The 25,217-nt window shown below is 47.7% G+C and overlaps 12 protein-coding genes across 12 annotated transcripts; 7 read left to right on the top strand and 5 right to left on the bottom strand.

The window, feature by feature from the left end:
- The first annotated feature begins 757 nt into the window (after window positions 1-757).
- Window positions 758-1,450, top strand: DEU56DRAFT_882348 (uncharacterized protein). Its single transcript, XM_041356122.1, has 2 exons — window positions 758-807; window positions 864-1,450. Exons 1-2 carry the CDS (start codon window positions 797-799, stop codon window positions 1,321-1,323), a joined length of 471 nt encoding a protein of 156 aa, XP_041211769.1. The 5' UTR covers window positions 758-796; the 3' UTR covers window positions 1,324-1,450.
- A 1,775-nt stretch (window positions 1,451-3,225) lies between these two features.
- Window positions 3,226-6,672, top strand: DEU56DRAFT_784791 (BRO1-like domain-containing protein). The gene is made up of 15 exons (XM_041352243.1): window positions 3,226-3,604; window positions 3,650-3,695; window positions 3,742-3,930; window positions 3,982-4,150; window positions 4,197-4,312; window positions 4,362-4,450; window positions 4,496-4,604; window positions 4,657-4,879; window positions 4,933-5,014; window positions 5,065-5,245; window positions 5,304-5,519; window positions 5,571-5,918; window positions 5,972-6,106; window positions 6,157-6,239; window positions 6,298-6,672. Exons 1-15 carry the CDS (start codon window positions 3,411-3,413, stop codon window positions 6,506-6,508), a joined length of 2,391 nt encoding a protein of 796 aa, XP_041211768.1. The 5' UTR covers window positions 3,226-3,410; the 3' UTR covers window positions 6,509-6,672.
- Window positions 6,673-6,889: 217 nt separating this feature from the next.
- On the top strand, window positions 6,890-7,701 carry DEU56DRAFT_784775 (uncharacterized protein). Its single transcript, XM_041352242.1, has 2 exons — window positions 6,890-7,509; window positions 7,565-7,701. Exons 1-2 carry the CDS (start codon window positions 7,039-7,041, stop codon window positions 7,628-7,630), a joined length of 537 nt encoding a protein of 178 aa, XP_041211767.1. The 5' UTR covers window positions 6,890-7,038; the 3' UTR covers window positions 7,631-7,701.
- Window positions 7,665-9,608, bottom strand: DEU56DRAFT_129281 (eIF3 subunit 6 N terminal domain-containing protein). The gene is made up of 5 exons (XM_041344686.1): window positions 9,343-9,608; window positions 9,130-9,284; window positions 8,337-9,076; window positions 8,173-8,281; window positions 7,665-8,095 (listed from the first exon to the last, which is right to left on the bottom strand). The coding sequence occupies exons 1-5, from the start codon at window positions 9,548-9,550 to the stop codon at window positions 7,928-7,930; spliced, it is 1,380 nt and encodes a 459-aa protein (XP_041211766.1). The 5' UTR covers window positions 9,551-9,608; the 3' UTR covers window positions 7,665-7,927.
- Window positions 9,609-9,672: 64 nt separating this feature from the next.
- DEU56DRAFT_852563 (uncharacterized protein) lies at window positions 9,673-10,764 on the top strand. The gene is made up of 3 exons (XM_041355208.1): window positions 9,673-9,744; window positions 9,806-9,938; window positions 9,991-10,764. The coding sequence occupies exons 1-3, from the start codon at window positions 9,679-9,681 to the stop codon at window positions 10,701-10,703; spliced, it is 912 nt and encodes a 303-aa protein (XP_041211765.1). The 5' UTR covers window positions 9,673-9,678; the 3' UTR covers window positions 10,704-10,764.
- A 551-nt stretch (window positions 10,765-11,315) lies between these two features.
- On the top strand, window positions 11,316-11,627 carry DEU56DRAFT_697114 (uncharacterized protein; the record flags this gene model as incomplete). The annotated part of the gene is made up of 1 exon (XM_041347248.1): window positions 11,316-11,627. A coding segment is annotated over one exon (312 nt), but the record flags the coding sequence as incomplete, so codon positions are not given.
- A 1,085-nt stretch (window positions 11,628-12,712) lies between these two features.
- DEU56DRAFT_978413 (uncharacterized protein) lies at window positions 12,713-13,582 on the top strand (the record flags this gene model as incomplete). Its single annotated transcript, XM_041359696.1, has 2 exons — window positions 12,713-13,343; window positions 13,392-13,582. Exons 1-2 carry the CDS (start codon window positions 12,887-12,889, stop codon window positions 13,580-13,582), a joined length of 648 nt encoding a protein of 215 aa, XP_041211763.1. The 5' UTR covers window positions 12,713-12,886.
- Window positions 13,583-13,685: 103 nt separating this feature from the next.
- On the bottom strand, window positions 13,686-15,369 carry DEU56DRAFT_784753 (uncharacterized protein; the record flags this gene model as incomplete). Its single annotated transcript, XM_041352241.1, has 10 exons — window positions 13,686-13,841; window positions 13,951-13,991; window positions 14,047-14,163; window positions 14,233-14,328; window positions 14,381-14,435; window positions 14,500-14,576; window positions 14,642-14,674; window positions 14,734-14,764; window positions 14,824-14,852; window positions 15,366-15,369. The coding sequence occupies 10 exons, from the start codon at window positions 15,367-15,369 to the stop codon at window positions 13,686-13,688; spliced, it is 639 nt and encodes a 212-aa protein (XP_041211762.1).
- A 421-nt stretch (window positions 15,370-15,790) lies between these two features.
- DEU56DRAFT_784752 (uncharacterized protein) lies at window positions 15,791-16,299 on the bottom strand. The gene is made up of 2 exons (XM_041352240.1): window positions 16,082-16,299; window positions 15,791-16,025 (listed from the first exon to the last, which is right to left on the bottom strand). Exons 1-2 carry the CDS (start codon window positions 16,174-16,176, stop codon window positions 15,836-15,838), a joined length of 285 nt encoding a protein of 94 aa, XP_041211761.1. The 5' UTR covers window positions 16,177-16,299; the 3' UTR covers window positions 15,791-15,835.
- A 727-nt stretch (window positions 16,300-17,026) lies between these two features.
- DEU56DRAFT_784750 (uncharacterized protein) lies at window positions 17,027-19,046 on the bottom strand. Its single transcript, XM_041352239.1, has 7 exons — window positions 18,874-19,046; window positions 18,597-18,820; window positions 18,516-18,544; window positions 18,172-18,379; window positions 18,022-18,123; window positions 17,608-17,970; window positions 17,027-17,560 (listed from the first exon to the last, which is right to left on the bottom strand). Exons 1-7 carry the CDS (start codon window positions 18,974-18,976, stop codon window positions 17,336-17,338), a joined length of 1,254 nt encoding a protein of 417 aa, XP_041211760.1. The 5' UTR covers window positions 18,977-19,046; the 3' UTR covers window positions 17,027-17,335.
- Window positions 19,047-19,115: 69 nt separating this feature from the next.
- DEU56DRAFT_784742 (uncharacterized protein) lies at window positions 19,116-21,091 on the top strand. Its single transcript, XM_041352238.1, has 11 exons — window positions 19,116-19,270; window positions 19,334-19,453; window positions 19,509-19,534; window positions 19,584-19,613; window positions 19,675-19,756; window positions 19,807-19,876; window positions 19,928-19,949; window positions 20,012-20,440; window positions 20,499-20,580; window positions 20,636-20,755; window positions 20,814-21,091. Exons 1-11 carry the CDS (start codon window positions 19,186-19,188, stop codon window positions 20,864-20,866), a joined length of 1,119 nt encoding a protein of 372 aa, XP_041211759.1. The 5' UTR covers window positions 19,116-19,185; the 3' UTR covers window positions 20,867-21,091.
- A 722-nt stretch (window positions 21,092-21,813) lies between these two features.
- On the bottom strand, window positions 21,814-25,158 carry DEU56DRAFT_784736 (Cullin). Its single transcript, XM_041352237.1, has 12 exons — window positions 25,063-25,158; window positions 24,984-25,009; window positions 24,914-24,928; window positions 24,513-24,863; window positions 24,128-24,460; window positions 23,568-24,077; window positions 23,429-23,518; window positions 23,101-23,379; window positions 22,760-23,053; window positions 22,445-22,705; window positions 22,248-22,385; window positions 21,814-22,195 (listed from the first exon to the last, which is right to left on the bottom strand). The coding sequence occupies exons 1-12, from the start codon at window positions 25,070-25,072 to the stop codon at window positions 22,046-22,048; spliced, it is 2,457 nt and encodes an 818-aa protein (XP_041211758.1). The 5' UTR covers window positions 25,073-25,158; the 3' UTR covers window positions 21,814-22,045.
- Between the last annotated feature and the right edge of the window lie 59 nt (window positions 25,159-25,217).

Raw genomic sequence — 25,217 nt, 5'->3', positions numbered from 1 at the left:
AACAGACCATGTCAGTCCTCTCTCGGCGATGGCGCCGGCGTCACGCCGCGCTGCCTTCATCCCCCTGGAAACATACAACTACAATGGGTAAATGCCACAAAGTCGTCACCAGAGGTAGGGACAGCGTTTAGAATTCCTGTGGATTCCAGAAAACGCACCAAGTTGCCACCAACCATGACCATTGTTAGTCTAGGGTCGACCGGTCAAGAACCGGGGGAGATGATATCCGACATCTTTCGGTCTCAGCCTCGTCCACACTTGGAGTCCTAGATGCCAAAATCGACAGTCTTGATCGTTCATGTAAATGCACTGATCCATGATGCATCATTACATAAAGTGCGTATTAGTTACTTATTGTGGTCTGTAATGTACTCATTCTTGCGTTTGGGGGTGGATATCACCAGTTGACGCGGTACCACTTAAAATACTACGTACCCCTCGAACTTTTCGATATGACCTTCTGTGTTTAATCATGCGTGTATTTAGATGTTATCGGACAGCCTACTTCAACTAGTGAAAACTTGCCAGCCTTAGTCCGGACGCGAAGAAACTACGTCAGTATACGCATGAACCAGCCAAACCGCTCAACGTTCTTCAATCTGCGCAGTGATATTAATTGGGGCTCGGATTTCTTCAACATCCGGAACATGATGCACCCCTTTTATTCTGGCCGTCCATGTGGCCCACACGCGCGCTAAAAATTGGCTGTTCCGACATTCAAAATCATATAAATTGGGCTCGACATATCGGTACTATCCATCTAAAATCCTCTCGTTCCAGTATCCATCTCATCGTCATGTTTACCAGGTGGGGAGACTGCGCTTGTGGACATTTGGCCCAATATTCATGCAGTATTTTCCCAGATGCTTCTTGCCTCATTGCCCATGCAAATCTATGAGCCCACACGACGCCATCGTCATAGATGTTGAGCCCAGCGCTGTTGTTAACGCGCAAGATGCTGAGGGAGAAACCCTAGTCTATCACTGCTCCTGGGACATCCAACATTCTCCCTGCGGAATGTTCATCGAAGGCACTCCCAGAGATATCCTCTCCCATCTTCGGGAACGCCACGGCATCGTACACAATGCCGAAGAGGACCTCGGATGCCGCTGGAGCCCATGCTCGATGGACAGAGCTCTTAAAATGTGTAGTATCGCGAGGCACATCGCGAGACATCTGGGTATCCAGTACAGGTGCTCGCGATGTGAACTCACGGCTCGCGACGATGTCGTTCGAGACCATATTAGAAGGACCCCTGGCTGTGCTAACGCTGCAGTCCAGATGGTTCCTGGCTCAGGAGCTCGGCGGATAGTCTCAGCATGACTTTTTGCACTTAGAGCGTAGATTTTTGACTTTTAACCGAAGATATACCTTTGTTACTATATGCGTACCATACTACGTTAGTACTTACTTACGAATGCCGCATGGCTGGGGCGTCGTAAAGGCGTGTGTTCGAATTATTTAGCTGTATATTGATGGTGAAAGCAGCGCAATCTCCACCTCATGATTGAAAGACGAGTGCAAAGCGGCCTTGATCAAGTTGGGTGGGTGTGGAGTGGGATAGCGAGTTGTGATAGAGAAATAATGAATATATCGTTTTGCGTAAAGTCGCTATACGCCCGGAACCCTCTTTTTTAAGGTTCGTCTTTCGGGCTCTTGCCTGTGGTAAGGTTAGGTTTTGGTCCTCAATCAAGCCGATCACTAGCATGGTAAAGGCAGTATGTATGTCATTGGGGACGGAATATCATGCGGGGAAATCGGATATGAGATTCGCGATTGTGGATTATGTCTATGCCAAGCCTACCTTTTCTCCGACGACAGATATTCGACCGACACCAACACTTACTCGTGGAGGAACATGAGATGGCCTGTTGTCCGAGTTATTGGGTTTATACCTGAAATGTTAAGCCGTTCTGATCGCTGGCGCGCCTCGCAACAGATCATTCGATCAAAGTTCTGGGTACATGTACAGTACGCATGGGCGTAAGAAAGATCTACGGCTGTGAGAAGCCAAGGGCTTCACGCTACATCAAGTCACATGACGAACATCCTTGGGACAGAAGATATCGCGTTTTCGTTGTCCACATGGGGATGTAAACTCCACTTCGTATCCCCAGCCGGCGAGCTGAAACAACTATTAATGCATATTTGGATACTTGGTCAAAACGAACTAACCATACGAAAGAATTGTAACCCGCCAATGACGAAGCCTACTACCCAGAAGTTTGCGCGAATGTGCACTTCGACAGAGTCATTCCTATTCTACCGATAGGTTAAGTCAATGTCTACAAGTGAAATGAGTACACAGATAACTTGTACTTACGAATTCTTCATCACTGCCTCGCTCGGGACGGCTGTAGGGTTGAGAATATTGGCGAGACATTTATTCTGTAGTTCAAGAGCTCCCTGAAGACTAGGGAAGGGGGTCGAAGGTATATATTCGTCCCGTGAAGCGCTGGGCCAAGCCAGGCCACAACAAGTTGTAAGCTTTTGGCCCGGAAGGTCGAGATCTCATTGTGGAAATGGTGGACTTCTTACGCTAGAGCCCACGGTATATACGACCGCACTTGCTAATAATATCAGCGCAAGAGAAGTACGAACCTGAGCGTCAGACACCTCCTATCAAATTGATGTGCGCTGATTCCGAATGCGAGATATCACGAGTCACGCAAAGTTGACACATAGACGAACTTCGCAATTCGCCCCGTAACCAGTGCAACAAGAAAACGTGGTGAGGCAAGATCCGTGGGTCATGATAAGGAGACCGGCGGTGATCAGCAACTTGGCGGCAAGAAAGATGGCTCGTTCGGGGTATGAGAGGAAGTCGAAACTTGGGCCTGGAGATAAGCCTGAACTTTATCGACGGTACCATATGAGGTTGTAAAGATAAACTTGAAGGACATGGTCAAGTAACTGGCAGTTTGGGAGAGATCAAGTGCCGATTCTTGATAGACTTTGCCTTGAGTTGAGCCTTCGGACAGCTGGTAGTTGGCTTTAGTGCCCGCCTGACAGTAGGAAGACTGGGAAACATACCAATTATACTATGCAAACAGTGAGAATGATTATATTTGTCCATTTACGCCACTAATAGCCCAGTAATAGTGATACCCTCGATGACTGAACTGAAAAGAAAGAAGAACTCATAAAACGAGTTTAACGACATCAGTAGGTACTCGTCACGTGCTCACTGCTTCACATCGCGAGCTTGCCAACTTGAGTTCAGTTCACTGGGAACACCGTGAAGACCTAGCAAAGCCAACTGGTGCGGTAAAGTTTAATAATTGTTTGCGAAGCCCGACTTGCGCCCATCTGAGCACCTTGTGACGATATCTATAATCCCGTTGCCTTCGAATTCATCCCCGCAGGGCCCCCCACGAGGGCATAGGGTATCCATTCTTCCAATTCTTCCAATGCCAAACCACCTCAGTATTCCTTTCAAGAAGACGTATTCATGTCCTATACCTATTGCCACACGCGATTACATTCAAAATCACACAGAGGATCACCCGGATGCGTATATTCGCGACATCAATCAATGGAAGTCATTGCGGGATATCGGCACTGGGGGCGTATTACATTCTGACCGTATCAATTTCGCGTTAAAGTGAGCCCAGAACATCATTCTGACAAGCAATCTGACGAGAACCAGTTATCACGCTCAACTTGTATTCATTCTAGCCAAATTACCGTCCGACGTTAGTTGCCAACTTCATGCTTCTTACGCATTACTGACAACCCCAGATCAATCTGGAATTTTCATACGCACATGCGTTTGCCTCGAGCCCGTCTTCCCTGCCTGTAACCCTGAGGAGTATTACATTTGAGCGGGCTTCAGTCTTGTTCAATATAGCAGCACTATATTCCCAATTAGCTGCTTCCGAAGACAGATCCAGTCAAGATGGCCTAAAGCGTGCAAGTTCTTATTATCAGGCAAGTTATCCGATTTAAATAAAAACGAGAAGTTGCCTTATGCTCCAGAAGAATGCCGCTGGCGTCTTTGCCTTCCTCTCCACGTCAGCGCTGCCGAAACTGGGCCCTTTAGTGGATTCAGAAAACACGCCTTCCGATCTGACCGAGAATATTGTAAAAAGTCTGGAATGGCTTATGCTGGCCCAAGCCCAGGAATGTGTCTGGCAGCGTGCCGTCACTGGTAACAATTTCCCCTCGAATACTCTACGATCTGACTGGTGACTTAGATCATTACAAGAATAGCCTGATTGCGAAACTAGCGGCAAAAGTTTCGTCTCTCTACAACACTTCATTGCTTTCGATCCGCCTAGCTTCCGCGGACAGCTGTGATGCCTTGCCAACTGTAAGCATCATCTCATGCTTCCACCATGGGTATTAACCTAGGTTGATAGAGTTGGATTCCTCACCTGGAGACGAAGCAGTATCATTTCAATGCAGCATCACAATTTAGGAAAAGTATCGACGAGCTCGAGGCCTCCAGGTTGGTGACAGATGACGAGTCCCTTCCTCGCTGAATTTGTCATAGGTACGGTGACGAGATACAGCGTCTAATGATGGCCGAGGCAGATGCTAAAAAAGGATTCAACATTGCCAAGCGTGCTGGGGTCGCTCAAGCGGTCCTAAACGATGTCAAGGTCCATTCTTATCCTGCGCCTTATCTGATTGCCGCGTTTAATATTTTTTCAGTCATTGCTTGACGTTGTGCAGAAAAATCTCACCCGTGCTGAAAGAGACAATGATCTGATATACCATCAGAATGTTCCGGCACCTTCTAGTATCCCGGTAATTCAAGAAGTCTCTATGGTACAGAGCATCATTCCGCCTGGGTTGCGGGACCCCAAAACCGCAATCGGCAACGACAACATAATTTTTGGTGAGATGCTTGGATGGGGTGCTCGGGAAGCTATCAGTGGGTCGAGGTCAAGCGACAATGTAATGTCTCGCACTGATCGATCAATCCAGATATATATAATGACAACAAGGGGAATCTGCTTCAAGAGAAAATCGTCGAACCCGCCCAGAATCTCAACGATGAAGCTGATAAGTCAGACGCGCGTCCTTTCCACTATTCCTGACGTAATCGGTCCTGTGCAGGAAACTCCAATCTCTCAACCTGCCATCATCATTGGAAGCCTTGGAACGCCCTGTCGGGTTACCTCCAAGTCTGCTGAGGAAAGCTGAAGAAATACGTCTAGAGCAAGGGCCCACGAAGATCGATGTCTATCTCGACGACGTTCAGCGACTATCTCGACATGTACTCGGCATACTCGACGAGGTATCTATCGTCCCTTTCTTTATAAATTTGGATTATCGCTTATGGGACGGGTTCCTAGGCTATGGATATACTAGACAGTGAGGCGTCCGAGGACGAAGCTGCGCGCAGAGAGACGCTAATGAACCGCCCTCCATCTCATGAAGCAAACCAAGAGCTTGTCATGAAGCAACAACGGTACCGGACCATTCTCATACAGGCAGCCGAAAGCGACGAGCTCGTGCGCAGAAAATGGGAGGAATGGGAAGATCAAATTATCGAGCTTACTCGTGATGAGGTGCGGACAGGGTCCAGCTATGCACAATTACATACTGACTGCGGCGCACAGGATGAGCTCGAAGCTTTGGTGCCGTCATCGACAGTCTCTATGACAGGAAAGGCAGTGTCAACTAGTCAGACTCAAATCCACGCTCGCACCCTGCGTGGCTTGTTAGAGTCTTTGGATGATATTCGTCGTACTCGAGACGACCTTGTTGTCCGTGCCCAAAGACGAGCGGAAAGCGACGATATACGGCTAAAGGTACTAACGGCAGCTGCAAGCTTAGAGCATGGGATAGAAATGAGCGCTGTTATGTTTGAAGATGTTTCCGACAATGAACTCGCTAAGTACGACAAGTTTATTCAAGGTCTGACCGAAGGGCGGAAAAAACAAGAGGAGATTCTTTCGTCGATCAAGGTCATTTCAATTAATGCTCAGTTCCAGCGTTTTCCTGACAGCCAGTCTCCTAGTCCACGAATGACGCGTTCATACAGTCTAGGAAACAAGACCCTGCTGTCAAGGATCGAGAGCAGGCACTTCAATTTCTTGACCTCGCGTATTCCCATTATAGAGAGATCATTCGGAATCTAGACGAAGGGCTGAAGGCGAGTTATTAGCAGCTCATTCTCGGGAATTTGAGTTGATTGTCTGCTAGTTTTACAACGATATGGCCGGTATCTTGACTAACTTCAAGGAAGCTTGCAAGATATGGAGCAGTGCACGAAGCCGAGAAGCCAGGTACAGCCACCCTCGATTAAACTCTCCTTCCCTAACTCATGGTGTCGGCATACCATAGACTCCTCCATCGAAACATGGCGTCTCTATCAATCCGTGACAACGCTTCAGATGAATCTCACGAAGTACCAGTGCCCACGGTGTTACCACTAAGGAAAGGCACTCGGAAACAGACTGCTGGTATACCGACGCTGTCCTCAGCTGATTGGGAGGCTCAAGAACTGGCTCCCCCACCAGCAAAACATACAGATAAAACCGCAAAACATCGATGATGAACATTGGGTGTCAGTGGCTGCACAATTACGTTCGTGGATGAATGCGAACGGGAACTGTATGTATGTATCGTCCATGTATATGGAGGGATAAGCTGAATATACTCATAGTACTGCATGTTTTATATCCAGTGAATATTGATCCTGCTGATTGCCTCTCGCACACTTGCATTTCATTTCATCGTCAAATCCGACACATTTTTAGTCCATTCATGCCGAAGCCAGTACACTGAGTACAAGCTCTCTAACTTAGCAGACAGAGCTTGGTCGTGTCCACTACAATCCATGTCAGAAAATGGAAAGTTGGGACGGTCTGCTAAGATATATCATGTACGGACGAGATTGTACACCAATCAATACATAAAGCGTACGACGGCCCGTCACCTCGGTGACGCACCGAAATCCGTATACATCGTAGCGCCCACTGGCAACGCGTCACCCATAGAGACTTTTACAGTGACCTAGAACTTAGTACTCAATCCCACAGCAACGTTCTCTAGTACATACACTGACTGAACTCTACAAGTGCAATGGAAGACGATTACAAGAATGAGAAAGGTCCACCCCCGCCATATCCGATTCCAATGATTCCAACCCATCGTCCACCTCCCTCAGGCATCCGAATCCCGCTACAGATTAACTCCACCTTCCCAGATCTCACGTACACCAAAGCCCCCCCATCCTACGATGCAGACGGTGTTTCTCCCGTCTTCATTGGATCTGCGATCTTGGAACGCTCTGTCCATCCATGCAAAATCGCGCCTCATCTTCCGATTCCCTGCCGTGTGCCATACGGTAACACTGAGTTAGAGCATAAAGGGCGGTACGATCTTCTACCATTTGACCCGGAGACCATGGAATGGGTCCGTACGAGTCTCGGTCGTATCCCTCATGATCGGGAACCTGTTGCTGGAGGTTATGAAGAGAATGGGGAGAAATTGTATCATGCAATGGGTCGCGTGGGTGGGGCCTGGGTTCCTGGTAAGACAGGAGAACACCTTGTGCGTATTCACATTCCACCTGAGGTTATCCTACTTATGTCTGAGGGCCTGACAGGGGGGATGCAATGTGGCATTTGGTAATGGAGAGCATATCATCACAAAAGGCTACGAAATCTTGTGAGTCCAACAGTTTATCTCACCCTGTGATATCGAACCTAACAGAATACAGGTGTTGGAAGAGTGCGCATCTCAGGGGAGAGAAATAGATTGGTTGTATCGATACGGAGCGTGCAGTTGTTTTACCTTGATACATTTAGCTTTGCGCAAAATTTTGTCAAAGCCAAGTGGACAACAGGGTAAGTAGGAAGACAGATGCTATTCTCTACAACCGTGAGGTATCGCCAAACAAGATGATAGCAGTCATTTCGAATAGCAAGACACTACCCATGAAGCACGTACAAGTACAGATAAGCTCTGATCACCGAGCTCCCTCAACAACAGGGGCCTGTGGTTGGCTCTGTTGTGGCTGCTGTGGACTGTGGAGCATACCAGTACCCAAAGCCTGTGTCCGGAACGCCAAACCACGCGTCTTCTCAATGACTGATTGATATACTGGCAATGGTGAACGGTGGATCTCGATGACGTTCTATAAGAAGAGAAAACGTTCAGTGAATGAACCTTCAAGTACAACGTTATTAAGTGACGCCGAAATAGGATCCGCACCTTTTCTAGGTCGATCTTCGCTTCCGCGCCCATACGAGTTTCGCGGATGAGGTTGACGATCCACTTCTCGCCTTCATCTCGTGAGAGATTAAGTCGTTCCGAAAGATCGCTGAACACGTGGAAACTTTGAGTATAAAGCATTGTGGGATGCATACCTCACTTACCCAATATCGATACGTTGGTGTATACGGCAGTATGCTTCGCTAATCAAGTAGCGTGCATTATCGAGGAACTCCTCTCTGAACTCTCCAAGGAAGAAATCATCTCCGACCACGCGGTCGGCAAGCGTCAGCTCCCGCTGTGCAGCTTCAAAGTCAAATTCGACATAAAGCTCTTTTAGGAAGGATGTAACGGGATCCTGATATTGGTACTCCTCCATCTGGATGACCTTGACGATCTCGCGTATCGAATGGCGCACACGCGAAGAAGCAGCCGTCCCACCTGCAGCTGACTTGCGAGAGAGGATGGCAGCAGTGGCTATGTATCGAAGGATCCAGGGAGAAGAGGTTTGGATGGTATTAAGGTAAGTAGGTGAGAGGAATGTCTCAAGAAGGAGTGTCCGACCCTGCGGGTGGTTGAAGTAAACAAAGAGAGACCAGTGAACGAGCCACGTCCGTGAGTGGAGTTGCGTGAGGGCTGCGGGCTCGGCAGATGCCGCCAAGAGTGTTGAAGGTGAGCGCGAGTCAACGACGTCGCGTAGGGTGTTCAACTCTTCGAGCGCTGTCTCCCATTTCCCAGTGAGGATATCAGAAGCGAGTTTGCCCCAGTGAGCGGAAGTGTTGAGATCGTTATCGGTTGAAAGTACACGGAAATGATACAGGTAGTCTGCAGCACCACTGTAGTTGCCGTAGGTATATTGGAACTGCCCAAAGTTGTATAAAGCAGTGATTTGTTCGAGGGTGAGCTACGTGGAACGTAAATATGCTGGAAGATGGTTGATGGCAGGCGAGGACGTACGTTGTAGTTATCTTTGAGATACTGCAAATTCTGATTTTTATCTTGACGCAATGCTTGTGCGACATCTGGGTTCTCGATCACATCAAGGACGGCTTGAGCCTCCAGCTGCAGGCGCTCATTTGTTGATACAGCCTTCTCTCGTTTCCCCGAGAACTCTGGAAGATTGGGCATACATGTATCATCGTTGATATGATTTGCAACACAATGACACACCTTCAGGGATCTCCTCATCAGGATGCAGCTGCTCAAACAGGCTGACTGCATAATCCAGCATGTTCGTGCCCTTGGCAAGTTCATACTGTGCTGCTTGGACCTGTTCGACCGGGAAAAGCGAAGTTTCGACCAGATGAGCCAGCAACGGAAACGCCAGATGGCGATCCAGGTAGGGTATAATCGTCTTTGATAGATCGTATTCCGCCATGGTGGTATGCAACGGGTCCTTCAAGCTCGAAGAGTAGAAAATTTACGGCCGCTCAAAGAGGAAATCGCACAGCCACAGCATGTGTAACGAACTGCAATATTCATGAGGCTTTCGACACAACTGTCATCATGACTGCCATTACGCAGAACCTGCCCAGCTTCATATCAGACCTTGGAATCTCAATAATCGGCGGGGTATGTTACTTTTATTATTATTGTTTTAGTCACTGCTGGCAAACTAACTAACATACTGCAGAAATGTTATACCTCGCTGGTCGAGAATCTCAATGTTGGAGACGTGGAGTGCCTCAAATACTCGCTATCCAAGGGCTTGGGTATTGGCATCGTAGTAGGAGGCTCTATCATGAAAGTTCCCCAATTGTTGCTCAGTGAGTCCACCAAGCGCCTTTAACTCATGCCAGGTGCTTATGACGCATCCAGTTCTTCGAGGGCGCTCCGCTCGTGGTCTCTCTTTACCCGCATATGTCCTTGAAACTCTCGCATATGCTATCACTGCTGCATACTCATACCGAAATGAGTTTCCGTTCTCAACCTACGGCGAAAATTTATTCCTTACTATACAAAATACCATAATTACTCTCCTGATCATATACTTCCCAACCCCATCGCTCCGAAATGCACACGCCATTGGCCCACGACTGGCAATCGCCAGTGCAGCTTCCGTCGCATCCGCCGCCGCGTTGTATATTTTCCCTAAAGACATCCTGTCTCTGCTGCAAATGGCCACGTTGCCACTATCCCTCTTCTCGAAACTCCCCCAAATCATGCAAAATGCACGTGCCGGCTCCACGGGCCAGCTCTCTGCCTTCGCTGTCGTTTCACAAATCGTGGGCTGTCTTGCCCGTTTGTTCACTACCGCGACCGAGGTTGGTGACCTCATCGTCACCGCTGGCTTTGCCCTTGCCCTCCTTCTCAATCTTGTGCTCGGTGCGCAGATGTGGTTGTACTGGGGGAGTGACCAGAAAGAAGACTTTGGAAAGACGCAGATTGGATCGCTCAGCGAGAAGGAAAAAGAAGAAGACTGGGCATCAGAGAGGCAGGGACGAGTTGATGTTGTCGTTACTCCAAAGTCTCCTGTGCCGCGTCATACCGCGTCGCCTTCAGGCAGGAAATGGGCAAGGAAGGTTGATTAGAACCATACCTCTGTTATTTAATGAATGTGATTTTACTTTATACGCCAACATTTGAGTATGCATCGACAAAATACTCGACCGGACTTCAAGCTTCCGCTTTGGTATTTACTTTTGTTGCGACTCCCACCACTCGGGGGCGAAACACAACTGTCTTCTACTATCAGGGTCTGCCCACGGGAGACTGTCGGCGAACCGTGATTCCATCCAGTGTCGAACTCCATCGATGATTCGACGCACGACTGATATCGGTGCATCAGGCTTCACGTGTCCCCGAAATCCTCCTGGACAAGTTCGCGCATGTGAATCAAATTGTGGACCTATCATCTGCTGTAGTGTTCCGTGAAAAACTCCAGAGTTTTTGACACTACTAGTTTTTGACATGTTTTTAACGTGTTCATGACGTGTCGAAAACTCGAGGGCGTTTTGAGGGTGTCAAAAACTGTCAAAAACTCTAAATATACCATAGCGTTAATAGAACATTGTTGAGCGTCGGAGTTGACTATACAGAGACAAGAGAAGAGCCGAATAGTCTCTAGAACAACGGTCCTGCTACCTCTCCTCGACTATGGACTTCTTTGAGACAGTTATCAGCAATGATATAATGATACCTCATTAGCGAGGCTCGAAACTGCATTATGCCATCTCCCAGACAATATACCCCTAGGAAACCAAAAATACAACTTCGAACACTTCTCTCCAGATCCTGAAAAGATTGAATTATACGGGACCTCGGAGGCAGCACTCAACCATGAGCTTGAAGTGACCTTTGCACCAAAAGGACGAAGAGACAACTCCGCACCTTGCCCATTTGAGTTTGCAGAACGCGGGCCTGGTCTCATTGCAGTGGTCAAAGTGTTACGGGCTGCGCTGCAAGTGTGTCCTGACTCTGCGATACTGCCAGTGCAAAAATGGATGAAAGATCTATCGAAAGCTGCGGAGTACCATTATAAGGCTGCAAACAAAGAGGTGAACTTAACAGCTGAATGCACGATCAATAGTCTGAATGACTTACACCAAGTTTCATAAGATTCCCGCTCAAACAGTCATCGAAGTCGAACCCAAAGCGGGTGATGACATAGAGGTCTTAACGATCAATCACGGTGATTATGTAGACGTTCCAGAACCAATTCCGAAAGGGAAAGGGGGACGTCCAGGTGATCCTCGACTCATACGCCTAGCAATTCGCTGCCACAAGAAGGACGACCCAAGTTGATGAAAACGAGAGCTCGGATGCAGGTGACGGTTACGATGATTCAGATGCATGGCTTGATGGTAGCGTGAATCTCGTTGGTGGGGGTGGCCCCGGATATCTGCGCTGCAGTAACCGGGTGTTCGTCGGTAGTGAAGATGCTCGTTTAGACGGTCCCGAGCTCCTGGACCTGCTCTCCGACAAGCCGATAGAGACGGAGGCTCAAGATAGTCACAAACACCTGGGCCATCTTCACAAACAGCTGGTGATGGTCCCGTAGCCTGGAAGTTCAATTTTTCTCAAATTCTGTAGCACAAAAGTTCCAATATGGCCGGTGTCAATAACTCGTCAAAAACTAGTTAAAAACACGCGTCAATAACTGGCCTGGGGATGCCCAATGTTATAAACATGTCCAAAACTCGGCGTGGAGTTTTTCACGGAACACTAATCTGCTGGTTCTACTCGCCAGGTATCATTGTATCCACAATGTCTTGCATCGCTTGCAACGACACGCAAAATCTTTTACGAGCCTGCAATGGATTCACTGCGTGCTAAGCCGCCAATATAGACGAGTTAGAACCACTGCTAGGCTGTGTGACGAGGCTACATCCAATAATATATCATAGTGATGCAGGGGTCAGTGCAGACTAGTCACGCTCTTCAATTCATTGGCTCACCGAACAGCTAAACTTCAGCTTCTCGCAGTCCTCCACGGCAGATTGAGGCTACCGTTAACAGATATCTGCACCTCTTCCTGTCTCATATGCTACGCTTTGGTTATTTATCTGCAATTCACCCAGCTTTGAAATCTATTGGGACCCGTTGTGCTTCTTTGAAGGCTTTGACCATCAGTGATGCTGGTCCCACAGCGGACGAGTCATCCTTGCTGGCTGAAACCATCCGTTCATGCATGCGGCCGAAATATCTAGGTTGTCCAGCCTCTTCACGCCTCTCTATTTGGAGATTGGTAACGGAAGCTGGCTATTAGACCGACATGATGTCAAATTTGCACCTTTCCTCGATGTCACGGTCCTTCATTTCTATATGCACACGGCGGCCCGGCGCTGCATACACTATCACAGCCTTGCAACTCTCAGAATTCCTCTCGCTAAAGCAGTTCAAGATGCGTGTCCGAATCATGCCTCGGGCCGAGGCTGAGCAGCTTCAAGTTCTTTGTGCACTATCTCACTGGCAGTGCAATGCATGCCAGACCCTTGAACACATCATCATCTTCTCCTTTGATTCAGAAGATGAGGAGACCTCAAACAACTCTTCGACAGCAATTGCACAATCCCTTCGTTTTACACAACTGCGAATCCTGGGCCTCATTTTTGAAAATTGCCCCATTTACCGCAAAAGCGACCTTCTCATGAAAGCCATGTCAAGTTGGCCGCGCATTCGCTACATGACCTTAGCAGATAATCAACTTCGTCCACTTACCGTTGCATTCCGTAGCTTGTGCAAATAGACATCGATGTTGTAAACATTCTCTGACGTAGCGGATGCTGAAGCTGCTGCTCGCATCATTTTCTCCACGCTCCCTTGTATCAACCAAGTTGACCACGCAGACCCGGAGGAGTGGGATGAGATTAATCAACACCCATCTTTTCAATCTTCTGCAGTTGCTGGCCGTTATATCACACCGGAAGCAACCAGCAACCCGAATTCGGGATTCAAGTACATTGACTGATGGGTTGATTTCCAGCAAAGCGGTTTGTAGTACATATATATCTTCGACCCGACTTGTTTATCTGTCCGTCCGTCGTCCATTCTTTGGCCCTCAGAGAACACCGTCACGCAACATCCATGGCACCCACCACCCACGTTGCGAGAGAGCCATTTGTGTTGATGCCACAAGAAGCACGGTCCGATTTGTAGAAGTCCCTGTGCATTCGCGTGACCAAGAGGGATTGTATAACAACCTGAATCCTGCAGAGGAGTGAGTAATCCTCACCGACTCCAAAATGAGAATGGACAAACTCTGCAAGCACATGTGCATATGGAAGCTATGTTTCTTGTTAATAGGGCGCCCGGCTTTGAACGAATACATTGACTCACCGGAAGCAAAGCTGTAGCAACAATGACACTGAGGTTAAAGGCTGCAACATTTTGCTAGTAAATATGTGAGGTATCTGTTGATCTGCGGGCACCAACCAAAGCTGCAGCCGAAATACAGCAGATTATGTCGCAAGAGGCTGAGCATAAGACGGTTTTCAATCCTCCACCCACCATGACTCTTGACGGTGCGATACAGCAGAAACAATAATATTTCTGAAATTGTGTGCATGCATGGGAATGCAGTCAGTTCAAGCTCGTGTTAGCAGCAGCCCCAATACGAACGTAATTCGGCGACAGCTAGCAAGCCAAATGCTACATATAATCTGAAGCCTGTCTCCGGATCCACAAGTCCGGAAACACCAGGGATATAGCATGGTTCTGTATGCCAGAGGTAAGGAGCTTTTCTAACCCAAGTTGAATGTATACGCACCGGAGAGTAACGAGTTAAATTCCTGTAGGCAGATGGTAATCGGTACTAGATAGGTCTGCAGAAGATGAGTCAGACATCGTCACTCGGAGTTGGTCGTGGCCTCCAAATATTGATCTCACAATGGTGCTGACGACTGCGCACACTGCAATCCATCTCTCCCGTGCCCAAACTGCATATGCTCTGAGTATGAATATGCCTGAACCAGTGCAAATGTTAGAGCGCAGAATCATTGTTGGCTTAGTAGTCGATTGCTGTACTCACTCTCAGCGCAAACGACCGTCAGTATCCCGACATCTAATGAAGTATTGGATACGGTGTCAGTAGGTGTCAGGGCAAAGTGTCAGCAAACTCACAAGTATTAGCAATATTATAAGAGCGACAAAGCTACAATTGGGATAGGTTGAATTATAGCGTTTGCGACGCTTCAACTTGGTTGCACATACGTGGAGTGGGGAATCAGGTCGAAAAACAACTGAAAGGCATCACACTATGAGGGAAGAAAAATGGAGATGGGTACCAGACACTCACCGAGCATATTCGGTATCAGGAAGGCAAATGGCAAGTGGCTACAAGCTAGATACAGAATTGTGCCGAGCCCCCATCGAGACTCGACGATGAAAGTGATCTGCACCGGCTACAGATCAGAACGCTGTCGCCCGTTCAAGCAAGCTTCTACTTGCCGCGCTGGGCAGGCACAGTATGTAGTCATACGACTGGGTGCCCAAGTGAAACATGAGTGTATGCCAATCGGATGTGGTAACTGTTATAGCTCACCCAAAGTGATACTAGTGCAACTATCGGGAGTAACAACATGTTGGATCAGATGCTGAAAGCAACTGATAGTAGATAACAACTGCACCATAGATGTACTGGGACGAGCGGATCAGTGATTAATGATTGACTTTGGACTCGATAGCAGGACTCGCACTCACGTTGAAGTTCAAGCCTGAGAGCGCGTCAACTTGAGTCGCTGGCAGCGAAGCACTCATGATAATGTATGCGAACGAACCGACATTGTCCCAGGTCAACATATATATTATATATACATGCGATCCATGCATGGCCGCCCAGGCATCCCATATGAGAAGACATCTGCAATCTGTGTTTTGTTGTCAGCATCTGGCAACGTTCTTGCGAACGTGGTCATAAAACAATGATAAAGTGCAGATCAAGTGCAGATATGATCAAATTACGTATATTTACAAGCTAGCATCCTCAATGGACTCGGAGTATAACCCTCAGCACCACAGATCCGAAAATGATGGTATGTACTTACATGTGCTACATCTCGGCTGTCGCATTAAACATTTCAGGGCGCACAGCAACAGCTATCTAAGTCGCAACCTGTCAACTTACATAAAAAGCAGTGCAGAACAGCGAACAACAGTGAATGGCAAGGCCCCACCGGAGCCGCACGTCATCGGCCCTTCGCGTGTCCGAGACGAGTGAAGTTACTCAGAAGCAACGTTGTGTGATATTTCGTAGCGAGTGCCAAAGATAGGTATTCAGAAACGCCATGTGCCCGATATAATTTTGCGGAAGATCTTGCCCCCGCCAAGTAGCGGCTGCAATGTACAATACCGGTGATCGCGTGTGGCAAACATATGAAGGTGGGCCACCCGGCATCTCGCGTGTTTTGTAATGTCTGCAGAGCATGAAAAATGTCAAACCATATGAATAACACGAAAGCTTGCCACTGACGTTTGTTTACAAGTGATCCAGCAGGAGCTGCAAACATTAGAGTGTTCGCTGATGAAGATGCATGAGCGCGAATAGCAGTCCTGAGGGGGTGCCATGTATGTTAGCTTTCGCTGTTGGGAACGCAATGAGCCGAATAGCTGTCAAGCATAGATGATTGTGGTACTTCATTCTTTTCCACATGTGACAACCGGCTTTCCTTCTCGTCGAAAAGCGGTTCGTTTTTGTGGCACTTTGAGCAAGTGCGAATAGGGACGACAAATTTACATGATGCTATGAAAATCATAGGTTAGACTGACACCAGTCGACAAAGGTACAAGAGCGCACCAATACAAGGCTATGGTGCGATCAAAAATAGTGAGTCTGTTGATTTGAGAATGTAAAGCTCTGATAAACTTCTACGAGCACAGGCGAACTGGATATATACGAGATAAAAGTGTGGAATAATTGTGGAATCTTTTGAACCACAAAGGTTTTCATTGATAGGTGATGTGGGTGGTGCAGCGTACAATTTGAAGGCTAGTCGCAGTGGACTGTTCGGGATTTGACCATTGTCGTATGGATAATGGTAGTTCCTGTCTAGATCTTGTAAGTAACGGCACAACAAGTTAAGGCCCATCCTTAGAGTGAGACAAGTGAATGCCGTGGTCAACCAATTCCACGAAATCTACATGCCCCACTCTGCGGATTTATCGACGCATACGCTACAGTGTCACTGGCAGGACTCAGTACTCCAAGAGGATCACAGGTCTCCCTGACCGTCTGACAGAATGTGGACACACTGTGACACCCGAGTTACCTGCATCGTAGCGTGATGGTATCGCGAAAAGGGAGTCAAAGCGTCGAGCTTCTGAAGGTCGATTTGAAGGGTAGGGAATGCGGATTCAACTTTACTGACTCTGAAACCATTTTGTTTTTCCCACGGCTGCTCACCTTAATATTGCCCTCCGAGTCTCAAGTGGCCCGGCGCCCAAGAAGTATTCGAAGCTCTGTGTTTTGTACATGCGGTATTAAAATTGACCTGTGACTAGGATGTGCTGCCAGTCGATGTATAGACATATATGTCCAGATACATATGGGCCACAATATTGAGGATCAACGACCTTTGAAAAATGCTAATCGTGAATCGTGATACTATGCCTTGACTATTTAAAATCAATAGAGTCGATTTTTATCTCCCCGTAATTCACGACTCCATAAAAATTCAAGCACTGATACGCTGACGGTGGACATCGACAAAACACTGAAATACTACGTTCACTTCTGGTTTGGTGTTCGTTTCTCCTCTCTTTGTCGCCACCACTCCGGCGCCGAGTCGGCACGGGACTTCTCTAGCTTTTGGAGCTTGTCGAGCTCTGCCTTGATAAAAGCCTCCAATCCGGCAGTGACTCTTCCTATTCCCTCCTTGGGATCTGAAGGTGGCGGCCACTGGGTCACCTTCACAGAGCCACTTTGCATCTGGTCCTCGATAGAAGTAAGACTCTAATCATGAATAAGCATATGGGTCTCAACTCAGGCTGAGAACGAACCTTGACCACATCTTTCAGCTGGACGATCGCTTGCCCCTGATTCATCCATTCCCGAATGGAGTTGACCTCTCCAGTAGTCCACTCGCGCACCCTAGGGTCATCCATATGCACGTTAACACCTGCTGCTCCGTTCGGATGTACCAGCTTCTCTGCACCACCAGGCTCGCTGAATAACCCATCGAACCATGATGCAACATCTGCAGATGCGTTTTTATCGTATTTGGGAGCGAGAACGCGGGTCTCCGCATGCGATGACGGAGTATCGCCTAAAAACAAGAAGTCATAACCAATGTATTTTTCCAAGTCAAACCGATCTTCTTCTGGTAGGTCAGGAGGATGGGAAATTTGGATGAAAAACCGGCCCTTGTACGTTGGATATCGTGAGTAGTATTGAGTCTTATTTTAAAGACCTACGGGTCGACTGTATGCCTCTATGACGAACGTGGAAGACTCAAACGGTGGGAGCATTGGAAATTGAACCAGATAAAGCGGTATTAGGACGGGGTAGGCAGCTTCCTGTTCTAGGGTAAGCAGGAAAAGGATGTATCAGGGGAAATGACATACTATATTGGTTTTAATGAACCGTGGCTCGAAACGCACATCTTCGTCAGTAGTAGCCTGAGTGAAGGACGAGGACCGTGTGCGGCTGATAACATCGAGTGGACTGATAGTGTAGGGCATACATATGACATCAGAACCATGTTGATGCGTGAGGCTATGAGAAAATGGAATAGCCAAACTAGGCTCTACTTGGTCATTTCGAAGAGCAAGCCTCCCGAGGAGATCAAAAGTAGCCCCTGGTGAAAGTGATCAACCTCGCTGGTATGCCTGGTATGGAGAGATCGCACCCGGTAAGTAACTACATGGCATTCGTCAGTTGAGAAGAAGCTTGTTAAAAGAGCTAGTACCAGTTATTAAAATACGCGGTGACAATTCGCTACAAGGTTCCCGCTTAATGAATGTAAACAGGAAGAGGTACGTGGATATACCTGCCGCTCGTCATCCTCATCATTCAAGTACGACTCAAGTTCTGCGTCCAAGAACCAAGCAGGAAAATAGACAGGTTGAATGCGGATGGGTTGAATTGGCTGAAAGTCTCCACCGATATACTTTGCACCGAGCGACCCAAGGAAATTGCGGAATAAGCAGGCTGCAGAAGCTGCTACACCAACATGTCTGATAGCAGCCTCTTTTGAAAACGCGAATGGAATGGCTGAAAGATGCCGGTTAGCAGACTGCAGCGAGTACGAGACGAATGCTGGTGACCTCTGACTTTTGGATGGTATTGGGGTACGTCTTGTGAGTACTTTCGCAGAGAAGATTTTCGGTTAAGATCGCGCACAATAGCCCCTGCTCGCCGTCGTAGCATCAGTGCCCTTGGACAAAGCTGTTCGACGCTTTTCCTGCAGTGACCACCAAATTTGAGAGCAGGAATGAGATGCCCCCAGAAAAGGAAAGTCAGTTATTTGTCACGTGAAGTGAGATATACGTGTTCTGCAAAAGTGACAGCAACTTCAAACTATTCGCCGTAAGACGTCAAATTTCCGTTCCTCCTTTCACTGAAGGCCTCGGTCCACAATGCACTTGGCTTCATACGTAGCCTTGCTATGGCTGCTTTTCGCTGTTCTTGTTAACGCAGCCGATCTATACAAAGTTCTTGAGCGTCAGTCCAAGGCGTGTACCAACTGGTTTTGACTAGCATCTGACTGATATACCCGGCCTTCAGTGTCTAAACATGCATCGGAACAGGATATCCGCAAAGCATACAAGCGTCTAAGCAAGCAGTATCACCCTGACAAAAATACGGATCCAGGGGCAGAGGAGAAGTTTGTTGATATTGCTCATGGTAAATCGAATTGCACGCATTTCCATAGAATGGCATCCTCATGATACTACATCAGCGTACGAAGTCCTTTCAGACTCCACGGTACGCACAAGCCTCAAGCCTTTCTTGACATTCGCTCAATTTCATTTAGAAACGCCAAATTTATGACAGGCACGGTGAAGTGAGTCCATCATCAACTCGTTAAATATTCATTTGAATATCAACACGCACTTTGCATGTAGGAAGGATTGAGGGCGCACGAAGGTGGACAACAACATCATGCCAATCCTTTCGACATATTCTCTAACGTTTTCGGTGGTGCTTGTGGGTTTGCGGTTTCTTGTCACTAGCTCTTTGCGCTGATCAGTAAGCAGTCAATCAACAGCAGCAAGTGCGACGTGGACAAACTGTGCTCATTGAATTCGAGGTTTCACTTGCGGATATGTAAGCTCATAGTTCCGCATATCTACAACGGTTAACTCATGAGCCGCGTAGGTATACGGGTGCAAATACTGACGTTCGTCTTGACTTGGTCTTCCGCGTTGTTACTCTGTCGAATTGACACTTCACCCTCAACAGTTCACGATGAGGAAAAAGATACTTTGCGATCACTGTCGTGGCTCAGGTGCTGCTTCGGACGGTGACATCCATACTTGTTCAGGATGTGGTGGAGCAGGCGTGAAAACATTCAAACAGCAAATATTTCCTGGCATGTTTGCACAGACTCAGTCGACATGTAACGATTGCGGTGGTCGGGGAAGGGTCATCAAGAAACTATGTCCACACTGCAAAGGAGAGAAGGTGGTCGAGCATACACAACAGTATACTTTGGAGTTGAAACCGGGTACACCAGAAGGGTTTGATGTCGTGTTTGAGGGAGAGGGAGATGAGAGCCCAGACTGGGAGGCTGGCGATGTTGTTTTGAGAGTGCGAAGTAAGAAGGAGAAAGGTACCTGGCGACGGAAGGAGAGCAGCCTGTACTGGCGGGAGACCATTGGCGTCGATGAGGTAAGCTCTGTTGACATTGTTGTCCTTCGACAGCTTATTGATCCTGCTTAAATTGTAGGCTCTCCTCGGATTCCAACGCAATATCACACATCTCGACGGTCATGTTATCGAGATAGATCGCCAAGGAGTGACCCAACCCGGTAAGCTACTGCCGTTTACTTGCCTGGTCTATGAGAGTGTTCATCTTCATCGCAGGTTATGTTCAAACTATAGAGGGCGAGGGGATGCCCCAGCATCAGACAGACGATTTCGGCGACCTTTTTATAGAGTACAACGTCGTGTTGCCTGTCAAGCTCAACTCAGACATTCGTCGAAGTAAGTGATATTTCCACCTTGCTAAGGTATTGTTCATTGTTTTGACCGCGTTTCATAGAACTCGCCGAGGCATTTTATGGATCAGGCCACCGCGATAGAGATGAACTATAGATTATTTTTTCTTAAATTATTCTTTCCGAGAGCTTGTCAGTTTGCGTGAAAAGTGACATTACCTGCCATATCGAGTGTGGGCCGTGCGCTCCTGCACATCTGACCTGCCCTAAAATGAGGCTGCATATAAGGACAAGCTACATCGCCTTTTACTTTCTTCGGTTCCGGACCCCTTCGGCATGGACAAGGTTGGTCATATTTTTGAACACCAACCCTTTGTTGAACGTTTCACAGTACTAGTCCTGTGAAGCCGTCGTTTAGTGCCAGTCCCCACACCGACAGAAGTCAGGTAGTAGGAGGGAGAGCACCTGTTAGCCAGGATTGTCTTTGGAAGACGATTCTAGGCACTGAGGCCTTGCTACCCGATAAAGTGAGGTAGCAGGAGAGAGAGCGCCAGCCAGTCAGGATTTGGCCCTGCTAGTCCCTACACTGACACAGTCAGGTATTTGGAAGACTACGAGTCTAGGCAGCTGCTAGTCCCTACACCGACGAAGTCAGGTAGTAGGAGAGAGAGCGCCTGCAATATTAGCCAGGATTGTCTTTGGAAGACGAGTCTAGGCAGAGTGGCCCCTTGTCTGTATCAAGGTTGGTCTAATATCGTTGGATCTTTGACAAATCTCACAATTTTGGCAGTGGACGTTGGGCTTATTACGGTGGATGAAGTGTATTTACTTCGTCTTCAGAAGTTGTCGGCAGCCTTTTCGAGCTGGCCTTCAGTAAGTCAAGATCTGACGGGGTGTGATATCGTGTTGACGATTTTTCAGCTAGTTATTGACATGTGCCTAGGCCTGCAGCCATGGTGATGAGCATGCTCGGACGCGGGCATTGCTGCATCCTGTTGTGTTGTAGATCCCGCGCGCGTGATTGTCCATGGGTATTACCCATGAAGTTACCTTCAAATCAATTAACCCAGGTCGAAAGTCTCAGAAGGGCGCACTTCCAAGGGTTACTCTTTGGTTGTGTTTCTCTTCAGAGCCTACATGTTGCTTTGTCAAGTATAGCAGTATGTAGCAATAAATTTCGTTGCAAAGATGTGCGCGAGAAGTGAGACTGTCGCAGCGTTGTATCATTCATCCCGATCTCGCCCGAAGTCATGTTAGTCCGACCTTTCATGGCATGGTGAATATTTGAGCGTCGACTGGTCATCCAGAGATATTGCACATTATTTGGGATGAACCATTACTTATGATGGCGTGTAAAATATTTAGTGTTGTGGATCCATGCCTCATGCCTGGATGGCAATGAGAAGAAGGGAAACATGAAAAGATGATAAACACGCACAAGATAATTATACGATTTGCGATCTTCACAGCGCTCAAGATACTCTCGCTGTGCCGGATATAAATTAGATCATGCAGGATAAACAAGCAACGTTACCCACATCGATTAACCCTTCGATTCGTTTCTTGATATTCTGGGGGTTCGGCTGGAATCGAGAGGCAAGTTGTCGAGTAACTTCATTGACGAGCTCATTGTGAGTCAGGTGTTTTCTGTCTTTCATGATGCGAACGATGCACGCCTAATAAACGGCAGGTGTCAGAGTTCATTAATCATGACAAGGTTGATTGTGAACCTCACCTCAGTTTGATGGTGTCTTTCCTCTTCGATACGATCGCGAGTTTCTCTCCGCTCCTTAGTGGTTTCCACCTTGGCGGATACCGTGCTTATTTTAATCTTTTGCATTGGGCATGTGAATTCATTGTTGAAGGAAAACGAGTCCGATGGATGAACGTCTCGTCCGGGGGGATGTTTCTTGAGAATCTTGAATTTTGCACATGCTAGGGATTGCAAGTGCCGTTGAAGCTCAGTATCTGGGATTGAAGTAGCAGTTTTCAGTTCCTGATCAGGAGCGTCAGATAGATCGAAACATCGTAAACTAGTAAGAACTCCCACCTCGTATGTAAGGAACTCATCGTCTGTCAAATTCTCGAAAAGTAGCAAGATCACGAGTGCAAATGTCGATACATTAACATCGTGCTTCCTGGTCTTAAACTGAATACGGACGTCGGCATTTCCGAGTGAGGGTTGCCATGCGAGGCGTCGCCCTGAGTGGCGGGAAAAATAGAAATGCTCGAATGACTTGCAAGCCCTGGTAAGAATTTCGGGGAAAATGCAAGATGCACTAGAATGCGACATCGGCCAGAAAGTCGACGTCATCACGGTCACAGAGATCTCCACTTCAGGTGCCTGAAAGTCCATTAAAAAGCGCAACAAGACGAGATCAGCACGCCTACTGAAACGCCTTCAAGGTACTTGCGGTAGGCTTGCATGGTATCAGTGGATATCTTCATATCGTGGAACATGCCCTCCAGCTTTTGAGTGAATTGGTACCCGCACTCAACTTTGAGCTTCGCCAGCATGCCTCTTTCAGCATCATCTGAAACCGACCTGCCGAGTAGTAACCGTTTGGCAAGATGATTCTTGTAGTATCGTTCAAAAGCATCCTTCTCTGTGATGTATCGGAAAACCGTGATGGTCTTATCTAGGACAGCATCGACCTCCATATCGGTTTTCTGAAATATAATCAATGAGCGCGAGAATCATAGGAGTTGCGTCACTGACGCCTTTGAGGCCCTTCTTGAGGTTCTCATCAACGAAGAGCGAGATGTACTCGGGTGCCTTCTCATTTAGATTGATGAAGTCTTCGAATGCCTTGTAACCCACATTAGGATATACAGGGACTACAGAACAGAACGCTGACCTCATTCAAAGAGCTCTCCGCCTCTCGGTTGCTGTCAAATGACCGTGTCCAAACGCAGTCGAATTTATCCTTCAGATCGAGTACATTTTGTACCCATTTCAAGGCCAGTGCTAACGTCGGAGGCCCAGTAGCAGCGCGACCCTGACCCTTTTCTTTTCCTTTTGTAGTTTCAGCTTCATTCAAGTCTCCATCATCCATGTCTTGGCCAGTTTCAAGACTCGCGGAAGCAAGGTTGATCTCTCTTCCTCTCCGTAAGATCGAATCCTTGAATGACCTTCGTAGGGTAGGCATTCCACTAGGAACCATGCTAAATAGGTAGTACAAGCGTTTGAGGTCGTCAAATTTATCGAGGTCTACCATGACATCGAGTCCGGAATTGGGCATACTAATGACAGCCGACAGATTATGTGTTAATAAATGGCGCTCGAGAATCTTTCGGAGAGGACCACCAGTTTGGGAGTAGAGGTAATGATCAGTTCGCGCTTGTTCCGAATCGAAACGTGCCTCGACCTGCACATCATGAGGGTAACCTGAATTCTTTGAGCGGATAGAACACATACTCTTCGCAGATACTCTGGTGCATCACACGTTTCCAGAAGTCGTTTACCTTCAGCAGAGTAGAAGGTTTCACTAGCTATTAGCACCGCTGGCTCTAGATCCCGCTTGTAGACAGTTTTGGCGTCATGATCGACGCTCAGCTGCAGAAGGACGCCGACGCACTCCTTCACCGCAGAGCGGCTGATGACATATCCGTCACGCTCGATCTGGATTAAGCTAAGGACTGCAGAGGTAATATGATCCTGTATTGGGGGTCGTATGATGTGCTTCAAGAAGAGATCTAGGCCGGCGTCCCAGATTTCTGGAACATCATTAGCCTTCGTATAGACGCGGTCCTATGGACACTTCCGTGTGAGTAATGAATGAACGCCGCGGTGGAATGCTCACCATGTACTTGAGAATATCTCGAAGCTTCGACATATTCCCAGTATGATCGTCCCACACACGTTTGAGAGCCCTCAATAGCGACTCTCCCTCTTGACTTTGTTGCACAGGATCCTTGCTACTGCCACTGGGGAAAGCAGGAACAATTTCGCTTTGTGCTAACCTGTCAATGTTCTCCGCCACCAGCCCACAGACCCCCTTATATAGGACACCACCGTTCTTGTACAGCACCATATTGTAGGCAAAGCGGTAGTTCTCCTCGAATGAAAGATTTGATGCATTCTGGTTATGGATTTCACGGATATTCGTCGACAGGCGGGACCAAGTTTCATCCAATGATACTTCTGATTCGTGCTGGGATTGCTTATCAACTGCGAGCCGCTTTCATTTCAAAGATCGCTTACCTTGCGGGGTGGTTTCTACCCAGAAAGATTCATTGTCAATACTGAATGGCTGGCGGAATGTAACACGCACGATTTTTGTCTTCCCCGTGCGGCGTGCTGATAATCAACAAGCTCAGTACATTCTCCCCATTCGAAAGTTCGTGACCCACTAGAAGCCATCGTTCGCGCAGTAATTCAACAGTAATAAGTCACAGTAGGCTCCTCTTGAAGCAGACCATAGAAGGAGATCAACTACTTGTTCCTTCTTTAATGCCAGTACTTCCGTGTCGCTCTCCGACTTCCATTTCGGGAATATTTGCCTCTG

This window comes from Suillus clintonianus (genome assembly GCF_016758775.1).
Source record: "Suillus clintonianus strain FC179 chromosome Unknown DEU56scaffold_14, whole genome shotgun sequence".
Classification (NCBI taxonomy): Eukaryota; Fungi; Basidiomycota; class Agaricomycetes; order Boletales; family Suillaceae; genus Suillus; species Suillus clintonianus.
Note: the sequence above shows the minus strand (reverse complement) of the source record. Positions and strands in the feature narration are given on the sequence as shown.

What these genes read in the sequence shown, in the direction of transcription:
- DEU56DRAFT_784791 (XM_041352243.1), top strand. Translation starts at nt 3,411, where the DNA reads ATGCCAAACCACCTCAGTATTCCTTTCAAGAAGACGTATTCATGTCCT. An exon ending in CGTATCAATTTCGCGTTAAA is followed by an intron (nt 3,605 to 3,649) that starts GTGAGCCCAGAA and finishes GACGAGAACCAG; the next exon opens with TTATCACGCTCAACTTGTAT. An exon ending in CTCAACGATGAAGCTGATAA is followed by an intron (nt 5,015 to 5,064) that starts GTCAGACGCGCG and finishes GGTCCTGTGCAG; the next exon opens with GAAACTCCAATCTCTCAACC.
- DEU56DRAFT_784775 (XM_041352242.1), top strand. Translation starts at nt 7,039, where the DNA reads ATGGAAGACGATTACAAGAATGAGAAAGGTCCACCCCCGCCATATCCG. An exon ending in GTAAGACAGGAGAACACCTT is followed by an intron (nt 7,510 to 7,564) that starts GTGCGTATTCAC and finishes AGGGCCTGACAG; the next exon opens with GGGGGATGCAATGTGGCATT.
- DEU56DRAFT_129281 (XM_041344686.1), bottom strand. Translation starts at nt 9,550, where the DNA reads ATGGCGGAATACGATCTATCAAAGACGATTATACCCTACCTGGATCGC. An exon ending in TGATGAGGAGATCCCTGAAG is followed by an intron (nt 9,285 to 9,342) that starts GTGTGTCATTGT and finishes CCAATCTTCCAG; the next exon opens with AGTTCTCGGGGAAACGAGAG. An exon ending in ATCTCAAAGATAACTACAAC is followed by an intron (nt 9,077 to 9,129) that starts GTACGTCCTCGC and finishes CGTTCCACGTAG; the next exon opens with CTCACCCTCGAACAAATCAC.
- DEU56DRAFT_852563 (XM_041355208.1), top strand. Translation starts at nt 9,679, where the DNA reads ATGACTGCCATTACGCAGAACCTGCCCAGCTTCATATCAGACCTTGGA. An exon ending in GAATCTCAATAATCGGCGGG is followed by an intron (nt 9,745 to 9,805) that starts GTATGTTACTTT and finishes AACATACTGCAG; the next exon opens with AAATGTTATACCTCGCTGGT. An exon ending in AGTTCCCCAATTGTTGCTCA is followed by an intron (nt 9,939 to 9,990) that starts GTGAGTCCACCA and finishes TGACGCATCCAG; the next exon opens with TTCTTCGAGGGCGCTCCGCT.
- DEU56DRAFT_784752 (XM_041352240.1), bottom strand. Translation starts at nt 16,176, where the DNA reads ATGGCACCCCCTCAGGACTGCTATTCGCGCTCATGCATCTTCATCAGC. An exon ending in TGGATCACTTGTAAACAAAC is followed by an intron (nt 16,026 to 16,081) that starts GTCAGTGGCAAG and finishes CATGCTCTGCAG; the next exon opens with ACATTACAAAACACGCGAGA.
- DEU56DRAFT_784750 (XM_041352239.1), bottom strand. Translation starts at nt 18,976, where the DNA reads ATGCTACGACGGCGAGCAGGGGCTATTGTGCGCGATCTTAACCGAAAA. An exon ending in TAGAGGCATACAGTCGACCC is followed by an intron (nt 17,971 to 18,021) that starts GTAGGTCTTTAA and finishes CCAACGTACAAG; the next exon opens with GGCCGGTTTTTCATCCAAAT. An exon ending in AGCTGAAAGATGTGGTCAAG is followed by an intron (nt 17,561 to 17,607) that starts GTTCGTTCTCAG and finishes ATTCATGATTAG; the next exon opens with AGTCTTACTTCTATCGAGGA.
- DEU56DRAFT_784742 (XM_041352238.1), top strand. Translation starts at nt 19,186, where the DNA reads ATGCACTTGGCTTCATACGTAGCCTTGCTATGGCTGCTTTTCGCTGTT. An exon ending in AGACCATTGGCGTCGATGAG is followed by an intron (nt 20,441 to 20,498) that starts GTAAGCTCTGTT and finishes CTTAAATTGTAG; the next exon opens with GCTCTCCTCGGATTCCAACG. An exon ending in CCAAGGAGTGACCCAACCCG is followed by an intron (nt 20,581 to 20,635) that starts GTAAGCTACTGC and finishes TCTTCATCGCAG; the next exon opens with GTTATGTTCAAACTATAGAG.
- DEU56DRAFT_784736 (XM_041352237.1), bottom strand. An exon ending in ATGAGTTCCTTACATACGAG is followed by an intron (nt 22,706 to 22,759) that starts GTGGGAGTTCTT and finishes GCTCCTGATCAG; the next exon opens with GAACTGAAAACTGCTACTTC. An exon ending in AAAGACACCATCAAACTGAG is followed by an intron (nt 22,386 to 22,444) that starts GTGAGGTTCACA and finishes GCCGTTTATTAG; the next exon opens with GCGTGCATCGTTCGCATCAT.